The sequence below is a fragment of the Rhamphochromis longiceps genome, linkage group LG7 (assembly GCF_057381845.1).
Source record: "Rhamphochromis longiceps isolate RC_006_pf linkage group LG7, R_longiceps_female_GT1.1, whole genome shotgun sequence".
Taxonomy (NCBI): domain Eukaryota; kingdom Metazoa; phylum Chordata; class Actinopteri; order Cichliformes; family Cichlidae; genus Rhamphochromis; species Rhamphochromis longiceps.
This window is the reverse complement of record NC_140563.1, coordinates 51,099,934-51,120,496: the sequence shown is the minus strand read 5'-3', so window position 1 is coordinate 51,120,496 and position 20,563 is coordinate 51,099,934. Positions and strand designations below refer to the sequence as shown.

At 40.5% G+C, this 20,563-nt stretch overlaps 1 protein-coding gene across 2 annotated transcripts; it reads right to left on the bottom strand.

Moving 5' to 3' along the window:
- Window positions 1-3,608: 3,608 nt before the first annotated feature.
- On the bottom strand, window positions 3,609-20,065 carry LOC146666253 (guanine nucleotide-binding protein G(q) subunit alpha-like). 2 transcript variants are annotated; one of them, XM_085414171.1, is made up of 8 exons: window positions 19,910-20,065; window positions 19,355-19,508; window positions 13,852-14,036; window positions 8,947-9,101; window positions 8,500-8,628; window positions 6,604-6,733; window positions 5,878-6,031; window positions 3,609-5,524 (listed from the first exon to the last, which is right to left on the bottom strand). In XM_085414171.1, exons 2-8 carry the CDS (start codon window positions 19,488-19,490, stop codon window positions 5,334-5,336), a joined length of 1,080 nt encoding a protein of 359 aa, XP_085270297.1. In that variant the 5' UTR covers window positions 19,491-19,508; window positions 19,910-20,065; the 3' UTR covers window positions 3,609-5,333. The 2 variants fall into 2 exon arrangements, with proteins under 2 accessions (XP_085270297.1, XP_085270298.1); XM_085414172.1 differs by lacking the exon at window positions 19,910-20,065 and adding an exon at window positions 19,726-19,882.
- Window positions 20,066-20,563: the final 498 nt, after the last annotated feature.

The window sequence follows — 20,563 nt, the reverse complement described above, 5'->3', positions numbered from 1 at the left end:
GAACTGGAAGTTCAGTGGCTGAATCCCTGGCTTCTCTAGTCTGTATGTTGAAGCATGTTTGGCAAGATACTGAACCCCGAGTTGCATACAGAGTGTTAGTGAGTTTTCAAATGTTAGACAAAGTGCTCAGCATAGATAAAAGCACTGCATAAATAACTAGGTGAATGAGATTTACAGTAAAAAGTGCACTCAGTGCTCAACTTGAGTGGAAGGGTGCTATGTAAGTACCAGTCTATTTACCAACGATACACCTACCTCCTTGTGAGTTCTCTTACTTTGGCTAGAAATTATGAAGTTTTTTCACTTGCTAAATACGGGACAGACTTGACTGGGGAAAAGAAAGGGGAGAAAGAAAGAGGGAAAGAAAAACAGCGGGGAAGAGGGACGGGGATAAAGGGCAAAAAACAAAAACCAACAAAATAAGCAGACAAAAAATACATAAATCAATCACCTGGATCACCTGTTGAGAAAGAAAAAAGAGAAAACAAGCAGAAGAAAAAAAAGAGCAACATAATAAACAACATCATGATGATCTATGTGAATATAACAGTAAATACGAAATATTAAACATTATTGTGCAGCACGTAAAATCGACAGCACACAGTGTGCTTTGAGGTAGGAGCCAAAAAGGGTGTAGTTTGTGTGTGTGAGCACCCGTGTGTACACCTGTGAGCATGGACGCGCTTGTATTAAAAGGTTCCTTCATGTAATGATCTGTTAGAGGGTGTGGGGAGCCACAGCCCCGTCCTCCAGGGCATGAAGCAGGTATGGAGGAGATCAAGACTCCAGACATCCAGAGGCCCCCAGAACACAAGAGACCAAGGAAGACCAACAGAGGGGCAGCCGCGCCACTGTCCCAGTAAGAGCTGAGGAGAGTCCCAGATGAGGGCTCACTCAGCAGCCGCGGAGCAGAATCCAGGGGGGGTTGCAGTGACGCGCCCGTGAGCTCCGCCGGCAGCCAGCTGTGCCAGAGAGACCGAGCCCCAGGCCGAGAAGCCGAGGGCACCCCACCCCCGAAGTGGCCCGAGCAAGCCCCAGGCTCCAGGCCCCAACAAGCAGCCACCAGGAGTGAGCCAGTCCACCCCTGGACACAAAGAACCACCAACGCACCGATGTCTGAGGGAAGTGGTGGGGGGAGATAGGCCTCTATACCTTGGAGGGCCTGAGATCCCCAGAGAGGTGGCGTCTGATACCCAACCTGACATATAGACATAGACAAACAGGCACACACAGACACAAACATCCATTCCCACCCTCATGCTCTCATATGCACTTACTCCACACTCACCCAACGTGGAGACAGACATAAAGAGACGCTGTACACACGATCACACTTCCCAAGCGTACTCTAAGCCCCACATCTAGGTACCCTTGCCCCTGGGGAAACTGCACCCAGACCCAGGTAGTGTTACCCTTTTCCCTGCGGTGGGGAGATGCAGACCGCCTCGACTCCGCAGCAGCAGGGAGCCCCCATATTCCAGACCCCAATCGGATGGCCAACTCCTCCTCCCAACCCCCCCGCTCCAGCAGGTCGCAGAGAACGGGGGTGTGTGAAGACTCCAAACCTCCCTCCGCCCGCTCATATGTAGTTTTGATGCATGTGTGTTCTAAGGTGCATTTAAAACCCAGGAGGGCAGGGAGCTACCTGCCAGAGAGCAGCAAGTAAGCGCATAGCCCCCCCTGATAGCCCTCAATGTCTACATGTATTTAAAATTGAGAGGTGGGCAACGACACCAGGGGTGAGGTGTACACCCTGATGGTACTTTGGATTCCGTGTAGCGTGCAAGGTCCAAGGTCCTATATGTATGTGTTATGAGAGTGTGAGTAATGTGAATGTCTAAGTTGTGAGATAAAATTGAGGCACAGGCAGCCGGAAGGGGACAGAGGGGGGGGATGCCTCCCCTGCACACACCTTTACCCCAAGGCCCTGCATGTGTGGGTGATTGTGGTGGAGCAGGAAGAGGGAGGCAGCTGGAGGTGGGGAGGGAAGGAAGGGAGGGGCAAGTGACCCCTCCCTGGGGCCGGCTCCCTCGCCGACCCCAGTAGGCACCCCCACACTCTGCAACCCGCCAGGGAAAGGGGGCCCAGGCCCATCCGGACCGGGGCCCAGTTCGGCAGCGCCGCCTGGCCCCACAGAACCCGGGACAGCCCACCCGACCCCACCACAGAGAAAACTGCACCCACTCCGTCATCCACTCATCTTTTTTTCCCCTTAACTATGGAAATAATGCTGTCATTATGTGCTTCAGTTCCATCATCTTCCAACTTTTTGGTGTTGCTGAGCCAGTGCTTTCCTTCATTTTATGTAGTTGATTGTGGATTTGGCCATAGACTTTGCCATTTTGTCAGTTTTTTGTTTTTTTTTACTTCCACCCTAACAAATCTTTTCACATCTCTCTGAATCCCATATTGCACGCCCAACAAAGGAAATCAGCTCTTGATATTTCATCTGTTTAATTTGTCATGAAATAGCAAGGGAACAGGCCTCCACGATTATGAAGCTGTATATGTTATCTCATTATACAATAATATTATATTTGAATAAATATATTATTGTGACTGTGGCTCAGGGAGTAATCAGTTGCTGGGATGAGGCCTGGCTGCTCTTGTCTGCACGCCAAAGTATCCTTCGGCATATTAATGTTAGATAGAAAGCACTTACTTGCATGAATGGATGAATGACATGTATAAAGTGCTTTGAATGCTCATCTAGTATAGAAAAGCTCTATATTATTAAATATACTATCAGCCAATTGGCTAAATCCCTTTTAACCCTCTGAAAATGGGGAAATAGTGTAAAAATGGCTTTAATTCCTAAACAGATCATATCAAGCCCCTTAAATATAGCTGGAAGTCTGCACCCCAGTCACATCTTCACTGTTTGCTTTCAAATCTAAAGTGGTGGTTGAAATTTTGCCTGGTGATAATTAATAAATAAATAAATAAATAAATAAATACAACTGTCAACTTCTACCTCAGCATAATATACAATGGACACCTAACTCTACATGTATGTCTTTTATTAAGGTCACGCAGCCATGATTGGCCTAATGATGCTGTGACTTATTTATTATTAATGTTAAAACAGGTAAACAAAAAAGTAAAATTAGTGGAAATCAGCTGTGAATCATTCGCATTTTTAAATGTGGAGATTTTTACTGGGAAATCTTTCAAATCTTTCCTTAGCTACAGTCCTTGGGCTCATTATTTTGACTTGATGATGTTTTAGGTGAAATGTAGGATAACGGTTTTTAATTCATGTTCGATGTGGGGTTGAATTGACTGCATGTAGAACAGACCACTAAGGATTTGGTGCCCAGCAGCCACCTCACTTTTAATCTATCCTTGTGTCACATACAACTGCCACATTACTTTGAGTGTCCTCCAAAAATATTGGTTCTTTGCCACACTCTATATCCCTGCATACAAGACTAAAAATATGGACCTAATGCTGTAGGCTCCAGCCAGATGGATGTATCACAGAGGAGGATTTTAGGACTTAGACTGCTCCAGATGAGCTCTTCAAGCAGCCAAGAAGACAAACACTTGAATGGCAAACCATCAGTGTGCCGGAGCTGATTTGCAAACACAGACAAAGACTGAAAACCTAAAATGAACAGATTGTTTATTTATCCAATCGCATTTAAAAAGACTGCATTCACATATTACAGTCATAGTGAAATATACCAATAAATAAAATGGTACACATTAGCCTGTGAAGAGGGTTCTGTGAACAATAGTGCTACGGATACACTCTCATGAGCTTTTTCTTTATGCCTGCGAATAGACCATCTCTAAAGCGTCAGAGATGATTTAACATTTAAAAGTTCTCCCTTTAGCAGTTTCAACACTGACCGTGATGTGAGTAAAAAGACAGAAAAATAACCACAGTGGGAGATTACCCAACCATGCAATATGTACACTATGCCTTTAGATAAATAAAAGGGGAAGTTGTAAAGCCTTTTGAGCAAAGCAAGAAATATACTTAAAAATCCAATCAAACAGTCTTTGAACTGAAGAAACGTGCTATTCAAGCGTACAACTGACACAAGAAATAAATGTGAATATCACTTTGAAATGTTTAGAATTAGAAAACAAAAAACAAAAAGTATGCCGTGCTCAAAAAAAGTGGCTTAAAAGGGTCAATGCAGACAATGTACGGTGGCCCTGAGAGGTCAAAGGAACTGCAAACTAAAGAAATACCAGCAAATAGAAAAATGTTGAAAAAGCACACAAAGGACAACAGAACTTGAATAAAACACAACAGTAGTAGAAAAACACACAAAACCCAAAAGTGTTATTGGTGAGGTATGTCACCAAACACCTGAAGTGGCAACAATCTAGTGCTAAATGGCTAATAGCAAACATCTATCTGCAGTATTACATGAATCATATGAAAACACTGCATGTTTTTCTCCCTCACAACGTGGATGAGTCGTGTGCTCCTTTTAAGCCTACAATGTTTCGCAGCTGGTCCTTCGAATAAACGCCTCCCCCAAAAACACCTGTTTTGTTGCTCTGATTTAACTTCGACTGTGTTTTATTCGGCTTCTGTGTTTTGCTTTGTTTTTTCATTTCCAATGTGTTTTGTGTGCATTTGGAGAAATTTTCGGTTTGTTGGTGTTTTTAAGTCGCAGCGCAGTTCTGAAGTTGCAGCGTTTGACCTCTCTGGGACACCGTACAAACGTGAGGCGCATCGAGTGAATTGAAATTTGAAAACTGGAGCAAGTACGACACAACCACCGCTACAAAATATACAATGTGCAAGTAACAGTGGTAAATAAGGTCAGTGTGTCATTAGTGTTGATTACGACTAGTTCCCTTTAAGTCAAGACACAACCTAAGCATTCAGATGCTTCGAACACTTTTTAGCTTGAAAAACAAACCATGACAAACTTGGATTAGTGATGTGAGGTGCTGCATTGCAGTTAGTCTGCATTCACTTCCACAGATTTCCTGAAGCAGAGACTCAGTACATTACAAGTCCTCTGAGGCTCTTGAGGACACTGAAATATTTTACACTGCTACACAAAGCACTCCATAAAATTCAGTGTTTACTATAATAGGCTCCTCGCTAAGGCAACGCTTTCAACGTCACACTTCATAATAGCTGAAGACATCCACTTTAAAGAGTGTAACTAGAAAATTTCAAATACATAAGTAGTGGAGCCATTTGACGACAAGCCGCGTTACTTCTCCGTTTCCTGTTTTTGGATTTAAGAGTTCAACAGCAGCGTGAAGCAAACAGAACCACAGAGGAGCTCTCCCGGCTGCCAGGTGTACAAAGCCGATTGAGTTACAGCAAAAAGAAGAAGAACAAGACCGCCACACTTTTAGACCAAGTTGTAGGCATCCAGGTGGCCCTGCAAGATGTGGTCCTTCACCACGCAGAAGACAAACCGGACGTTGTCTGTGTCTGTGGCGCACGTGAAATGGGAGTAGATGATTTTTTTCTCATCTGGGTTAAGACTGACAAACATGTCTAATATGAATGCTTTTCCCGCGTCGACGTCCTGTGGAGGACCTAGAAGAAGAAAACAGCACAGGAATATTTTAGTAGTTGTGTAAAAGTGAAAAATTGTAAGTTAGATTCATGCATTTCCATGAAGAAATAGAAATCTGAATTCACAGGCAAAGCATATCATTTTTATCAGCGGAAAACAAACTGGTACACTCGTGTTTGGTCTGGTATAACCAGTAGCATTTAGTAGTTAATGCCAGCGAACTGTAAAAAGGAGTGAGTGTGTTGTTGGTGATTGTAAGAGAAAGACTTTGTTATTTGACACAGTGAATCAGCAAAAACGAATGGACCAAGATGCTCATATTATCATGTTCTATTCAAATGTTCTTTGCAGCGAGTGCGCTAGTTCCCCTTACCGTCGTACTCAGGGAAGTAGTCAACCAAATGTGAATACATGATTTTTTCCTCGAGTAAATCTATCTTGTTGAGGAACAAGATGATCGAGGATTCTTCGAACCACTTGTAGCTTATGATTGTCTTGAACAAGGCCATGCTTTCTTCCATTCGGTTCTGTGAAAAAAAACAAACATATAAATAAATAAAGAATGAAAGGGAGCAAACACAACAGACGTGAATCCCTGCTGAAGAACAGCAGTACTTCACCAGTGATTGCCTGTGTGAGCAAATTCAATTGGCTGTAATCTCATCAAGTGAACAGGCCTCACTAAAAGGTGCCCTTTGTTGGGCTAAAGTGACTTTAGAGCTCCCCCTGCAGTTGAACTATGAGCACTGCCACAAAGGAGGGCTGAGATGAGGTTAATCAATGTGGCCAGAAAGTGAGAGAGAGAGAGAGAGAGAGAGAAACAGAGAGAGAAAGAGAGAGAGAGAGAGGAGCTGGACTCTGCAGAAATCTAGGTCATCATTTCCACCTAACAGGTTTGGCCTTAAACAAAGGAAACAAAGTCCCTTTGTGTCCTATCCAGTGAGTTGGGTGTTTTTTTATCCCAAAGCAAGCTACTGTCTTTTCCCATGTAAGAAACGTACATACATATATATATATATATATATATATATATATATATATATATATATATATATATATATATATATATTAGATTAGTATTTTTAAGTCTGATTTTTACCTCATTGGAAGACTCAGCGAGGACCTGATCGTACTCACTAAGTGCCACCAGGAACATGATGGAAGTGACATTTTCAAAACAGTGGATCCATTTCCTCCTCTCTGAACGCTGACCACCCACATCCACCATCCTACAGTCACAGGTTTAAACCGGTGAAAAATATTAAGGTAACATAAATGATACAAATGATGTTTCTTAAAAATGATAACAGGACCGGAGACAGCAATGTAAAGTACATGAACTGTTATATTAAAGAGGTAAAACCAGTCAAACTGGGGGAACCAGTCAAACAGCAGCTAATATAATCAGTGGCCAGCTGTCACAGCGACATAGTCTAAAATTGGTCAGTTCAAACAGGATGTTTCTTTCTAATTCTAATGTGAACTCTAATGTGCGTTACATTTTAATGGGCTTCCTGAAAATTAACATCTCAGTGTCCAGTTACCTAACACACAGTAGGTGGCTTTGAGAGATCATTTTAAAGTTGGTCGGGCCTTCTCACAAAGTTTGACTAATTATCGACACAGTTAAACGTCACTATTTTTAGCGTTAAAATGATATTTAGTTTTCTAATTAACAAACATTTTGTTTGCTATATAACTATGAAATCAATTTAACACACTCTTCATGCAGAACTGCTCTGTGTGATCTGTCTGCTCTTGCTATACGTAGCCGCCCAGGATGGCAGACTTGATGAACAAATTATATTTAGGGACGCAATGATAACTGCAGTCCAAGGGCGAACAGGTGAAAGTGTTGCTTATAGGGCTGTTCGATATAACGATATATATCGGATGACGATATAAAAACGTCTATTGTTTCATTTTACGCTATCGTTTGTTTCGCAAAATAAACTGTTTACGGCAACATTTTTTCATCGTTTTGATGGTCACTGTAGTGGCTATATTAATTTCTTAAAGTTCTCTCTTTCTCTTATATTTAATATAACCACACTACCGACGACAAGCGCCTGTTTTTATGCGTTGTGGTTAGCAACAACGACGGTAACAGCATCGCGTGTCCGCTTGTTTATGTTCCACATAAACCTTTCACAATAAAGCTCAAGATCCTGTTGAGACTTTTCAAAATAAACAGAATCACGTGAAAGAGCAGATTATTTACGGATGAGAATTAAAAAAGAGCCACCAGGTGCTAAAAAATAAACCTTAGACTCAAACGTTAGAACAGGCTTTTCCCCGCAGCACGCTGTGTAATAAATACTCACAAAGAAAACGGCGGCCTTTACAACTTATGTCTAAAAATGTATCGTTTCATGCATCGGTTAAAACACTCGACTCCAGCTACATGACGCGCAGCTGGAAACACTTCCCGCAAGACGAGCTGCCCGAGATTCACAGAATTTACAGAAAATGTTAAATTTTTGTGATTTATATCGTTATCGGGAAGATAGAATTCTTATATCGGGATATGAGATTTTGGTCATATTGCACAGCCCTAGTTGCTTATGTGCTTATGTTACCTGATAACACTAGGTGTCATCAGGGACAATGTCATTGTTTTTGCAGGTATCTGGTTACCAGAGAGGTTACAAGTAAAAAGAAAAAAAAAACAGGATGGCCATTCGCTAGCAGTGAATGCACCATAATGATGTATACACACAATAGACATTGTACTCGGGAGGTAGAAGGGTAGAAGATTTTAAAACAGGTTACTGGATCTTTATATATCGTTAGCTTCATAGCATAAGTGCCTAAGTCATTGACTTAGTCAAATGACTTAGGCACTTATGCTATGAAGCTAACGATATATAAGATATAAATGTATCGATCCCTGTAATACCTCGAATTATGTTATCTGCTTTTAAGGAATGTTGCATTATTTTTAATAGTATTTGTGGGAGACACCAACAAAAGAAAGAAAAAAAACCCCACTCACCTGAACACCACACCCTCCAGGTCAAAAGGGTACTCTATGATACCGGTTGTGGGCACCCTCACCCTCAGCACATCTTGCTGAGTTGGCAGATACCCAGTATCAGAGATTCGATCCAAGTCATCCAGATAGCTAATAGCACAGGGGGAGGATAATGCAGTGTTAAGAAATGAAAATGAAAGCTGCTGACAGAAAGACTGATGAAGAAGCAGAACAGAGAGGGAGAGAAGGAAGACATTTATTTTGAATTATTTAAGTCATGGCTGTATCTGTTTCAGCCATGTAGCTGCAATGAATTATTTAGAATTTAAATGCGTTTCTTTTTAACAACCTTAAATGGAAAAACTACTAAGCCTCTGTGTCCTTGGTGCATTAAAAAGACGGCTGGCAGATGAAACACAGGAAATTATTAGACAGTGTGTGAGGAGTTATTCTTCTGTTTACACTCACTATTTGGCTGAGTCTGAGAGCTGGTATTCCCGCTTCCGATTGTAACATTCCTGAATTCCCGGGTCGCTCCACAAGCTCTTCAAGGCATCAATGTATGGGTTGGTTAATGTTACCACCTTTTCCACATCAGCCTTATTGACAGTTGTGGCGTTGGCCTGAGCATCACAATAACACATTAATATTAGCGACAACTTCAGAAAGAATAATTACTTTAATATTGTGTTATTTATAGGAAGCATCTCTTGCGCAACTGTCACCGCAGCATTATAGGTGACGAATCAGTCCCAGTGCTGGAAGGAAGGAGTGATGTCATCCGGTTTACCAAGATAACAAATACCAAACAAGATGGAATTAAGATTCTGATTCATACTACCAATCATTTACTGAAACTAACTGTTCAACATATAAGCACATCATTTCGATACAGTGGGGGAAATAATTGTTCCAAAGAAATGAAAAGTTTATATTTTTATGATAATTTCATTTTAATAGAGGCAGAATATCAACCAAACCACATTACGTAAAAGCTATAAGTAGATTTTCTTGTCATTGAGTGAAATAAGTATTTGATCCCCTACAACGCAGCAGGAATGGCTGTGTGCCACGTACGGTCAATCAATCAACTACGGATCGTCCTTTTTGAACTCCTTATGTGTATGAAGCGCAACTTTCCAGAGAATCAGTTCCCTCCATTTTACCACTTTGGGCAGTATCAAAGAGCCAAGAATAAAAATAAGAAACCTAACGGATTTCGAGAGTTTCGGCAAAGAGGAGCGGGCCAAACTCCCCCCTGAGGTGTGTACACGCCTGGTGATGTGAGCAAACTTTCAAATTCAGCAGGCAATCAAATATTTATTTCCCCCACTGTAAAAGAGAACTTTTTGATAGTCTCCAGCAGACATGATGAAATTAAGCCCTGTTTAAACTACTGTCACAGGGGGTCTTTAAAAACCAATAAGTAATCTCTGAGCTTCCAAACATAAAACAATAAATCTGATTTGAAGGTATCTGTGTAGTGGTTTTTCTTGAGTATGTTATCAACAGCTGTTGTTTAGAAATCGTCATTCTCAACCTAGCAGTCAAGCGTGTTAACCCCATCTGCAGGAATTTAGTGCATTGGTTTGCATGGCATTGTTGTGGGAGAGAAGCGGTACCAGTATGTTATACGGCAGCCATCAGTGAAAACGGAAATGACACTGAAGAAATCAGACACAACATGAAAGGAGCTGGGGTAGATATGGGTTGCAAAGCAGCTTGCAGAGGCAGTACTAGCCGTGGGAAGGCTAAAGCATTTGCATGCCCCCATATCAGATTTTTTCAACAGGAAGCACAGAAGGGCAGCAGTTCAGCAATCTGAAGCAATAGTAAACATGAGAATCAAAACCCATCATTAATGAAATTCCAGTGTTATGAAATATATGAATCGAACCGGCTGATTACACTGCAACGCTCCAATGAAGGTAACACTGAAGAACAGATATCTGTTTGTTGAGTCATATATTTTTCATAATGCAGAAGTCTTTGGAAGGGATTTTCCACTTTGTTTGATTTTTTGTTTTTGTTTTTTCATGCTAACTAAAATGCTCCTGCTTCAAAATATACTCCCATTCTTTGATGGTCCTGTTTTTCTTTTTCTATTTTACATTTTCTTCCCCCTGCAGTCACTGACCACCTAATAGAAATCAAAAAATCTTAGCATTTTACTAAAAGATTGTTCCAGCTTTTAATTCCACACCACTAATACAATGTAACTTACTCGCCTCCATCACTCAACAGCTGCCACTGTTTTATGTGCCGCGCCTCAAATAATCACGTCACTTCCAGTGTCTACTTCATTTTTTATAGAGCTACTCAGAGGCAGATTTCTTATTTAAGACTCAAAAACACAATCATAGAAATACCACTGAGTATTCTTCTTACAGTATATTCCAGTATAGAGCTAGCTAGCCGCAGTTATGAAAGTATCATTAAGGCAGTCACATGAGTCTAGAGAGAGGTTGGCAACTGCCTTGTGTCCACCTTACTGGTTGCCAGCAAAACATCTTTGTGGTTTGTGTCTCACTTTTTCAAGTTTCGCTACAGTTCAGTGTTTAATTAGCAAGTGTTTGCAGACAGGTCAGTGTCATCCATAACAGCCACAAGCAAGCATTACACCGTGCTAGTGACCACAGTAATCACAAGGAGGTGTGACTTTTTGTGTAAACCTCTTACATAAAAAGTTAACTAAAACTATCACTTTTGACTTTATATGAGAAAATGCTTTCAGAATAAAAGTCTAACCTGTGTGTTTAGTGAAGCAAACAGTAGGAGCAAGCTTCACTAAGTTAAGATGTTCTCCTTCTGGTGAAAGCAAGCAAAAAGCTAGTTACCCCAGCAGGCTTTTTTGTGAGCATATAAATTTAATCCAACTCGTTCAATTGTTCTTTTGGTTTTGTTTTTGCTTTGTTTTCTTTTTGTTTCAGAGAGGTTATACGAGGACTCAAATCTTTGGATGGGCCTTCTGTGCATTACTATAGATTCTAAGCTACGATTTCACCATTCAGGGAAGAGGTTTAGTGAACTGATATACTGAGTGCCTGATATCACCGCTCGCTAAATTATTCAAACAGACAGTCAATAGTTTATTCAATAATGAGCGATAAATTTGGTTTCCAGACAGGAGTCTAATGCACTTTTTTGTGATCAGCATAGTTTGTGAACAGTGTAGTTGATTTGATGAATAAACGCACTTATTTCAGACACAGCGACGGATGTCTTGACCTCACTGACCTACGGTCTCTCTGTGTTTCACTGCTGATTTATGCAAACCAACTGCATACAAACAGTGCCATCCTGTGAGCTTTTACAGAACACCACCAACACTACAGGAAAGAAAAAATATAACTCACATGCTGACTCAGATGATCACTGACATAGGCTCTCCTGGATTGCATCCTAACCTGGAGCTTTACCTAATGTAGTCTCTGTGTGTGAGCTAGCACGTTTTTGTGATTAATACGCACCCGGGGCCCGTTCTTCGTACCTCGCTTACTACATCCAAGATCAAATGACACATCCAAGACCAAACCATCGCGCTAACTGTGAGCTCACTAATCCGGTTCCCCGAACACACCTGCTGTTGACGATTAGTACAGCTGGATGAAGTAATGTGAGATCACTGGGTGTCGTAAAAGGGGCTACGCATCGATAGTGGAAACATTGATCGGCAACCCTCTGATTGGTCGGCGAAAATGTCGAAGGAGTGCGCTCGGTATTTTTCGGCAGCAGAGCAAGAACTCTTGAGTGAGGGATTTCAGGAGTTTCAGAGTTTAATCAGAACGCAAGGGAACACTGCAAATGCTGCAAAAGCAAGGAGCGAGGGCTGGCAGAAAGTTGCTGACAAATTAAACTCGTAAGTAATTCAATAATAACAATAATAATGGAGTGGATTGATATAGCACTTTTCAAGGCACCCAAAGTGCTTTACAATGCCACTATTCATTCACTCTCACATTCACACACTGGTGGAGGCAAGCTACACTTGTAGCCACAGCTGCCCTGGGGCAGACTGACAGAAGCCAGGCTGCCATATCGCGCCATCGGCCCCTCTGGCCAACACCAGTAGGCTGTAGGGTAGATTTATTATATCACACTATATTATCCAATATTATATTACATTATATTATATTATGTTATATTATATCCCCTTACACATTAGAGCCACAACAGGACCCACTAGAACATGGGAACAAGTAAAAGTGAAATATAAGAATATTCTACAGAATGGTAATATTTATCACTTATATTGCTTTTAGTCTCTTGAAAAGAGACCCTGAAATAATCTGTTTGTTTATAACAGCAACCAAGAAAAGGGCAGAGCAACAAAAGACAGGTGGTGGTCCTGCACCCCCTCGTCAACAAGTTGGTTAAGTGAATAATACCCTCACGGGAATATCGATATCTCTCTATGAGCACACTGTCGCGCTGAGCTAAAGGATCCTGTCTATCCCGCAATATACGCTGAATTCTGAAAACTCTCCTTATCAATCTTGCACCTTCCGCAATGGGTGGCTCGCGTAAACGGACAGGACATGGCTGCGACAGACTTCCCAAATCCACCTTCGCTTTTATAGCCGTGGTCTCCCATCTTGATTACACGAAGTAATTTCCAATTACTACTCTGAAATATGAATTACATCTGTAATAATCACATACATGTAATAGAATGTTAATAGTACATTTCCCTTTTTTAGGAAATGACCTGTATGTATCTGTGTGACGTCAATAAATGGATCAAGTGCTGCATTATCTTTAGTTACATTGATGTTATTTATTTATGGTGAAACAGTGGTGGAATATCGCTGTTGCTTTCGTATAAATGAAGCGGACATACCTGCGTGGCCGCGATCTAATCCTGTTTACATAAAGTAAACCTGCTCCCGAGCAGGTTTACGGTTACGGCTCTGTTGCTATGGCAGCAAGTCCCGGATGAGCTTCGGGGAACCGAACGATCCAAGATCACGCGAAATCGTCAACAATCAAATCCAGCTAACTTACTTAGCGCGGTACGAAGAACAGGCCCCTGGTGTTTGTAAGACAGGAACAGATTCCTGTATGAATAATGGGGAATTCCTGATCTCTTACTTGTTTTTGGCTCAGGACTACCAGTTTACATGCTTGCAGTGTGACACTCTGTATACTTCAAAACGACAGCTCACTCCGTAAGTAGACAAAACTCTCTGGCAGCAGGATTGCAAAACTAAACACTGTTGCAAATTACCAGAAGTGCTTCACCCTAAATACACAGTAATACACACTGCAGGCTCTGTCAGTAAACCTTCCGCATGCTTCTGTGGGACTGTGTCTGATAAAAACCGCTTTCTCAATTTGTCTGAGCAAAGCAGCGAAGAAAGGACACAGGCCTACCTTGTTGTGCTCATACTTGTAGGGGATCTGCAGTGCGTTCATGGCCTGGATCATGGCCTGCATGGCTGTGAAGATGTTCTGGTACACCAGCTGTTTGAAGCCTCTCTTGTCTTCATCAGAGTATCCACGGCCATGGATGATCCTCATTTGTTTAATGAACGTGCTCTTGCCACTTTCACCAGTTCCTATCCAACAGGAGGCATAAATGTAGTTTTATTCTTTATTCCCATCAAAATACCAACAATACAATGCACCTGTCCTCCCCTCTATACCTTATCACATCCAGATACTGTGTAAATCCAAAGGTCATTTTCATCCCCTCAAGTGATTCTTGATCCAATAAGAACACATGGAAAATCAGATTTTAAAAATATATATATATGAAATATTTATTACAGAAAAAACCTATTACAGACATGTTTTGTTTTGTTTTGTTTTGTTTTGTTTTGTTTTGTTTTGTTTTGTTTTGTCTTGGTTGTTTTTACAAAATGATTTTTTTTTATAATTACAGGACGATCAATAAGCTACCTGAGCCCTTCCTGTAATTTTACTTTTACTTTTTTTATTTCTTACAATTTAAGCACAAAGAGACACAATTATGTTATTTACCACAACAGCAGGTAGAAAAAACTTAAAGTCTGAGAACTTGTTTTTTTATAGTGGTAGAAGAAGCATCTAGATTATTTACTTAAATAAAAACTTCTTTAAACATATATAAGGAAAATTCTTTTAATTAAAGTCCAACTAAACTAAAAGTGCCTCAACTATAACTATTCATTATACAGAATTCATTTTTTCAGTATATTATAGGATCAAGGTGATTATAGTTAACTAAAACTGAAAACTAAAGCAGATTTGAAGAAAACATTTTAGTTACCTAAAAAAAGTGAAAATTAAAACTAGACTTGTGCAAAAATGTAAACTATATAAAATAAGATTTTGTAAAAAGTATAGTATCTGTTAGTTTGTTAAAAAGGTGTTATTTCAGCTTGGCTGATGAGGCATTGATGGACATGCTTATTGAGACTCCACAGGATTGTGAGTCAACTGCTTTCAAAATATTCTGTGTTTTTATTGTAACACCGGTATAAATTTTCCTAAATCGTGCCTCCGACATATGCCTTCCATACAATAATAATTAAAAAGCCTAAATCTGACACTGAAACTAACAAAAACTAAACTGAAACTAAACCGTTTAAAACAGTAGAAAGTAAGTGAAACTAAACTGGATTAAAAACAAAAAGTCAAAATGAATTGAAATAAAAAAACGAATTAGAAATCACAAAAATAAAATAACTCTGAAAGGAAATAATTAAAAAAAATATTCAGTCATTAATGAGTACATCACTTGTAATTATAATTTAAGCACTGACCTTTGGCTTAATAAAAAATAACAAGGTATAAATTTTTGATTGATTTAAGGCTATAAAACACACACACACACACACACACACACACACACACACACATATATATGTATATATATATATATATATATATATATATATATATATATATATATATATATATATATATATATATATATATATATATATATATATATATATATATATATATATATACATAAAATAACATCTGTCGCAAAAAAATAATGACAGAAATATTTAACTAATACAGGTACGTCAGAACTTGTTTTACGTTTTCCTGCTGACCCTGTTGACACATCCATCCATTTCAATTATATTGTTTCTGTAAAACGTTCACATATTCTATATATATTCGTGCAGTGTGTAAGCGATCAGCTAGTTTTAACTGTAAAACTCCCACTCTTTCTGTCTGTTGACATTGAAATTCCTTTTTGGATCACTATGCGTCACACTGATAAGCTCTTGACTTTTTGATACCAGATGAAAATTTCAACACTTTCAGTGTTTTCTTTAAGGTCCTAACAACAGGTGTTCATTCCCCAGTATTCTGAGTTTAGTTTAAGGTAGTAAATGTTAGCATGTTAACGCAGTCAGCATAATAATCATTACATCACCAAATGGACTGCAAACTTTATAGCTGTGAGCATCAAAACATGCTGATGTTAGCATTTAGCTTAAGGAGCAACTATGCCTGAGGTCTCACCAGCAGCACGGATGCAGACTCTCCTGTTTAGCAACACTGGATGGGGTTTTATAGCTCAGAGGAATAAACTATGTCAGGTTATCACTAAACAGATGGTATACAGAGCGATTGATTTTATTGCTTCATTTATTTATTTAATAATAATAATAATAATAATAATAATAATAATAATAATGGATTGCATTTATATAGCGCTTTTCGAGACCCTCAAAGCACTTTACAATTCCACTATTCATTCACACACTGGTGGAGGGAAGCTACAGTTGTAGCCACAGCTGCCCTTGGTGCAGACTGACAGAAGCGAGGCTGCCATATCTGCCACTCGGCCCCTCTGGCCATCACCAGTAGGCGGTAGGTGAAGTGTCTTGCCCAAGGACACAACGACCAGGAACAGACAGAGCTGGGGATCGACCCGGCAACCTTCCGGTTACAAGATGAGCTTCCCAACCCCCTGAACCACGGTCGCCCCGAATGTAGTTATGATCATAATATATTATCCTGATGTCCTCTTATGTAAACTTGGACATAACTTGCATCAAATGTTACGTTTTGTCATCTCATGGGTGGCTGGTAGATTTATTAGAAGTTGCGGCATTTCCCCGTGTAGCTGACAATGCAGAAATGACACCGGTGAGACAACCCTGTGCACAAATGAAAGCAACAGTATTTCTTTTAAAATGTTATTAGAGAGTACTTAAAGCGATGTGCACTGTTCCAATCTCAGACTGAAACTGGTCGTGGGCTAAAATACAGAGTGCTGTCTACTGAAGCTAAAAGGCTGGTGACACGTTCAACATGACTACCCATGCTTGACTGCTTTAGACCTTCAACTTAATCACTGATGACACATCCTTTGCCAAATAGTCAAATTAAATGTGGCACCTTATTAAGTACACCTGTTCAACTACTTATTTATGCAAACATCTGATCCGCCAATCACGTTGCAAGAACAGCATTTAGAACATAGTCAAGACAAAATGGTGAAGTTTAAACTGAGCAGCCGACTGGGGAAGAAGGGTGATTGAAGTGACTTTGAATGTAGCGTGGTTGTTGGTGACAAATGGGCTAAGTATTTGAGAAACTGTTGATCTGCTGGGATTTTCCCACACTGCCATCTCAAGGGTTTACAGAGGATATTTTCCCAAACAAGAGAAAATATCCAGTCTGCGGCAGTCCTCTGGAAAAAAAAGGTATTGATGATGTCAGAGGCCAGAGAAAAATGGCCACACTGCTTCGAGCTGTTACAAAGACCACACCCAGAACCGCTCCGGTCAGCTAAGAACCGGCAACCGAGGATATCACATCCACGAACTTACCAAAATTAGACAGAAAATCAGAAAAATGTTTTCTAGCTTTACGAGTCTCAATTCCTGCCGCAACATTCGGATGGTAGGGTCAGAATTTGATGGACACAACATGAAGCCATATTGTTGCTGACCATGTCCATCCTTTCATGATGCTTGCTTCCAGCACAGTAACACTGTGTCACAAAGCTCTGGTTTCCTGAACATGACGCGTCACAGTCACCAGATGTCAATCCAGCATGGCCCTTTGGGATATGGTGAAACAGAGGATTTGCATTTAGGACGTGCAGCCAACAAATCTTCAGCAGCTGTGCGATGCTGACACGTCAATACGGACCAAAATCTCTGCTGTTAAATGTTACGTTTTTCCAGCACCTCAATGAATCTGTGACACTACGAATTAAAGCAGCTCTGAAAGTAGAAAGGAGCAAGGAGGAACTAATGAAGCACCCGGTGCCCTGTAGTATACAGATGAGGACTGCAACTAATATTTCTTTTCTGTACAGATTAAATGACAGCGGTGTGTGGAGCCCATGCCATACTGGATTTTATGGGGCCAATTCTAAAGGAAGTTGAAACAAAATGTATACCATCAACTAAAGTGAGATAGATGAGGGAGGACTCATCACACTTCCAGGTATAACTGTTAGCAATTATGTTACTAATACATGTAGATTTGTCACATCTTTATACCTCATAAAGTCTCCAAATCATGCAGAGATTATAAATGCAAACTAGGGTCAGGAAGCTACAGTCTAACATGCTCGTGGCTAACCACAAAAATGCTACAAAACTAGTTGACCCAAGGCTAGTCGCATATTATTTCGTAAAAGGAAAAAAACTGACGAGTGAGTATTTGAGCTTCGTGTCATGTCATGCCTGTCTGAACCAGCAATGTATACCAGAGGACTGCTTACTGTTGTGTAGAAGAAAAATGCTGTTATCAGATACACTGCACAGATCTGTCGATGGGCAGTTCTGAAGAACTGGAGGCAGTTGGCTCTGTTAACAGTCAACTGTTTTCTCTTTTTTCGCTGCTCTCCTTAAGATTAAACTGTGATGAGTTTTGTTGTAGTACCAGTTCTTTTTTTAAAATACGTCTCATGAGACGCATACAGCAACCACTGATCAATGTCACCGCAAACCACTAATGTACATAGACTTTGGTCCATGTTAAACTACTACAGTCAGGCCATATGTTGATGTCTTATCAACAAATGAAGTATATACACTTCATTAGGTACACATAATATTTCAATCCTACAAATCTGTGTAGTTAATCCCTTTTTTTCCCCATTTGAGATACAGTAGTAGCTAAAAGTAGTTAAAACTCCCACTGTGAGTACGTTTTGCATGGTTGCCCGTACTGTAACTGCATTTTGCATTGTCTTTACACTTTAACTCACCTCACACAGCAAACTATGCACACGCCCTATGACAGGAACAGTGTTCAGTAGTAAATGACGTGCATGTAAACTTCATCCTACTCCCTTTTGAACATGTAAATTGTGTGGTATATAGAATTATTCACGTCACCTCCATGTTTTTTATTTTACTTTGGGGATTTTTCTGTTTACAATGTATTTATATATATATATATATATCTTATATTTTTCAGGTTTTAATGTCCACATTCAGGATTCACCTCTTACTCCACTGTTTATAATCTGCTTCCTCTCAGCTACAAAGGCATCATAACACACTCAAGTGCACTGAATCATGTTTACATCTATGTTTTGAGGGGTCTGATTCAAAGAGCAGACAGATGCTAAGTAGGCTGTATTTATTCAAGTAGTCTTCTGTGACACAGCTTTCTTTCTGCATGAATTTAAGAGCTGCACTTGCTGCCTCATATGTCAAAACCGTAAATACAAATATTCAACATAAGGCTGTTATATTTATGCAAGATTTTTTTCTTAAATCGTTAAGACATTTGATGTATCAAATTTAATAATTAATTTGATATAACAGACGAGATGCAAAGACCCTCTTGAGGAGGCCACCTAACGTTTTTCGGGATGCAGCTTCTTAAGTGGAAGTCCTGAAAACTTGTTCCACCTCTGACCTCTGATAGAGGTGTCACAGAGACCGTTTGATCCGTCTCTTACCCAGCAAAAGGAGTTTATATTCCCGTCGGGATTCCCTCTTGTCCCGGCGGAGCTGCCTCTCAATCTCATCGTTGATCCTCCGAGCCTCTTTGGCCTCCGGGCTGAGGCAGCATGCCCCCACGGAGCTCAAAATCATTCCTGGTTACAACTTCACCTTCCAAGGTAAACACACATACATACTGTTTGTTCATACAGCGAACACTCCCCCCTTCCCTTCCTCGGTGTATCCTCGAGTCACAACACACAATGATTAAAGCCCACGGTAACTCTTTACTACAAGCTCCAGCAACTACGCCTCCCCCCTCCCGGAGCTGGAAACAGAAGCTTTAGCAAATTTAAGGAAGTAAAGCAGCTGTTCTCGAGGCTGTTACCTTCTTCCTCTCCAGTAAAAGGGGAAATTAACTTTGTGCAATAAGTTGAGCAGACTGTAACGGCGACTGTGATAGCTGACGCTCCGGGCGTGGTGGACTGAATATGGCGGAGTTTTGACTTCAAGGCGCAACAAAATGACACAAAGATGATATCAATTTTTAAAAAGTGGTTAAGAAGACCTACTCGGTAAATAAGATCCTGCAACCTTCTATCGCGTTATCCTCCTCTGCCTGCAGACTCCTTTATCCCGTCTCCCCCCCAACTCTATCCACAGTGAAAACCAACGGCGCGCCATGTGACAGAGGGCTGTGCCGTGATGGGAAGCCGTGTGGGCTTTCACTATTACATTATAGGAGCAGATTTCCGGTGTTAACCAGCGAACTACGGATGCATGTGAGAGAGCAACTGGCTGACACACTTCACCATGTCCGTAAACCAATTACATGTACTACAAAGACAGCAGCGCAGTATTGCTCCGCTGAAATAAAAACAAATAGACACACACTTACACTTTGTGGGCTGTGACACAGACTTTATTTACTAAACACCTGCAAGTACTACACAGAAAAATCACCACTCCTGGACTCACAAATCCTTTGACATCAAACTGCAAAGAAAAGAAGGGGGGGGGGGGGGGGGGGGGGGGGGGGAGAGTATCTTAAGAAATCAATTCACAGAACTCTAAAAATCCTTCTCCAAAAATTAAAATAATGAAAAAAAAAAAATGCAAGAATAAAATGGATCCAACTGATCAGCTCTTAAGGTTGGAAGATTTCAGCGAGTCCATCCCTGTGAGTGGTAGAAAAGAAATAATGGAAAGACAACTAAAGATTACCA

Coding starts and splice junctions, on each gene's coding strand:
- LOC146666253 (XM_085414171.1), bottom strand. CDS start 19,490: ATGATTTTGAGCTCCGTGGGGGCATGCTGCCTCAGCCCGGAGGCCAAA. Junction 14,037..19,354: donor ATATAAACTCCTTTTGCTGG/GTAAGAGACGGA, acceptor CCTGTTGGATAG/GAACTGGTGAAAGTGGCAAG. Junction 9,102..13,851: donor ACAAGTATGAGCACAACAAG/GTAGGCCTGTGT, acceptor TGTGATGCTCAG/GCCAACGCCACAACTGTCAA.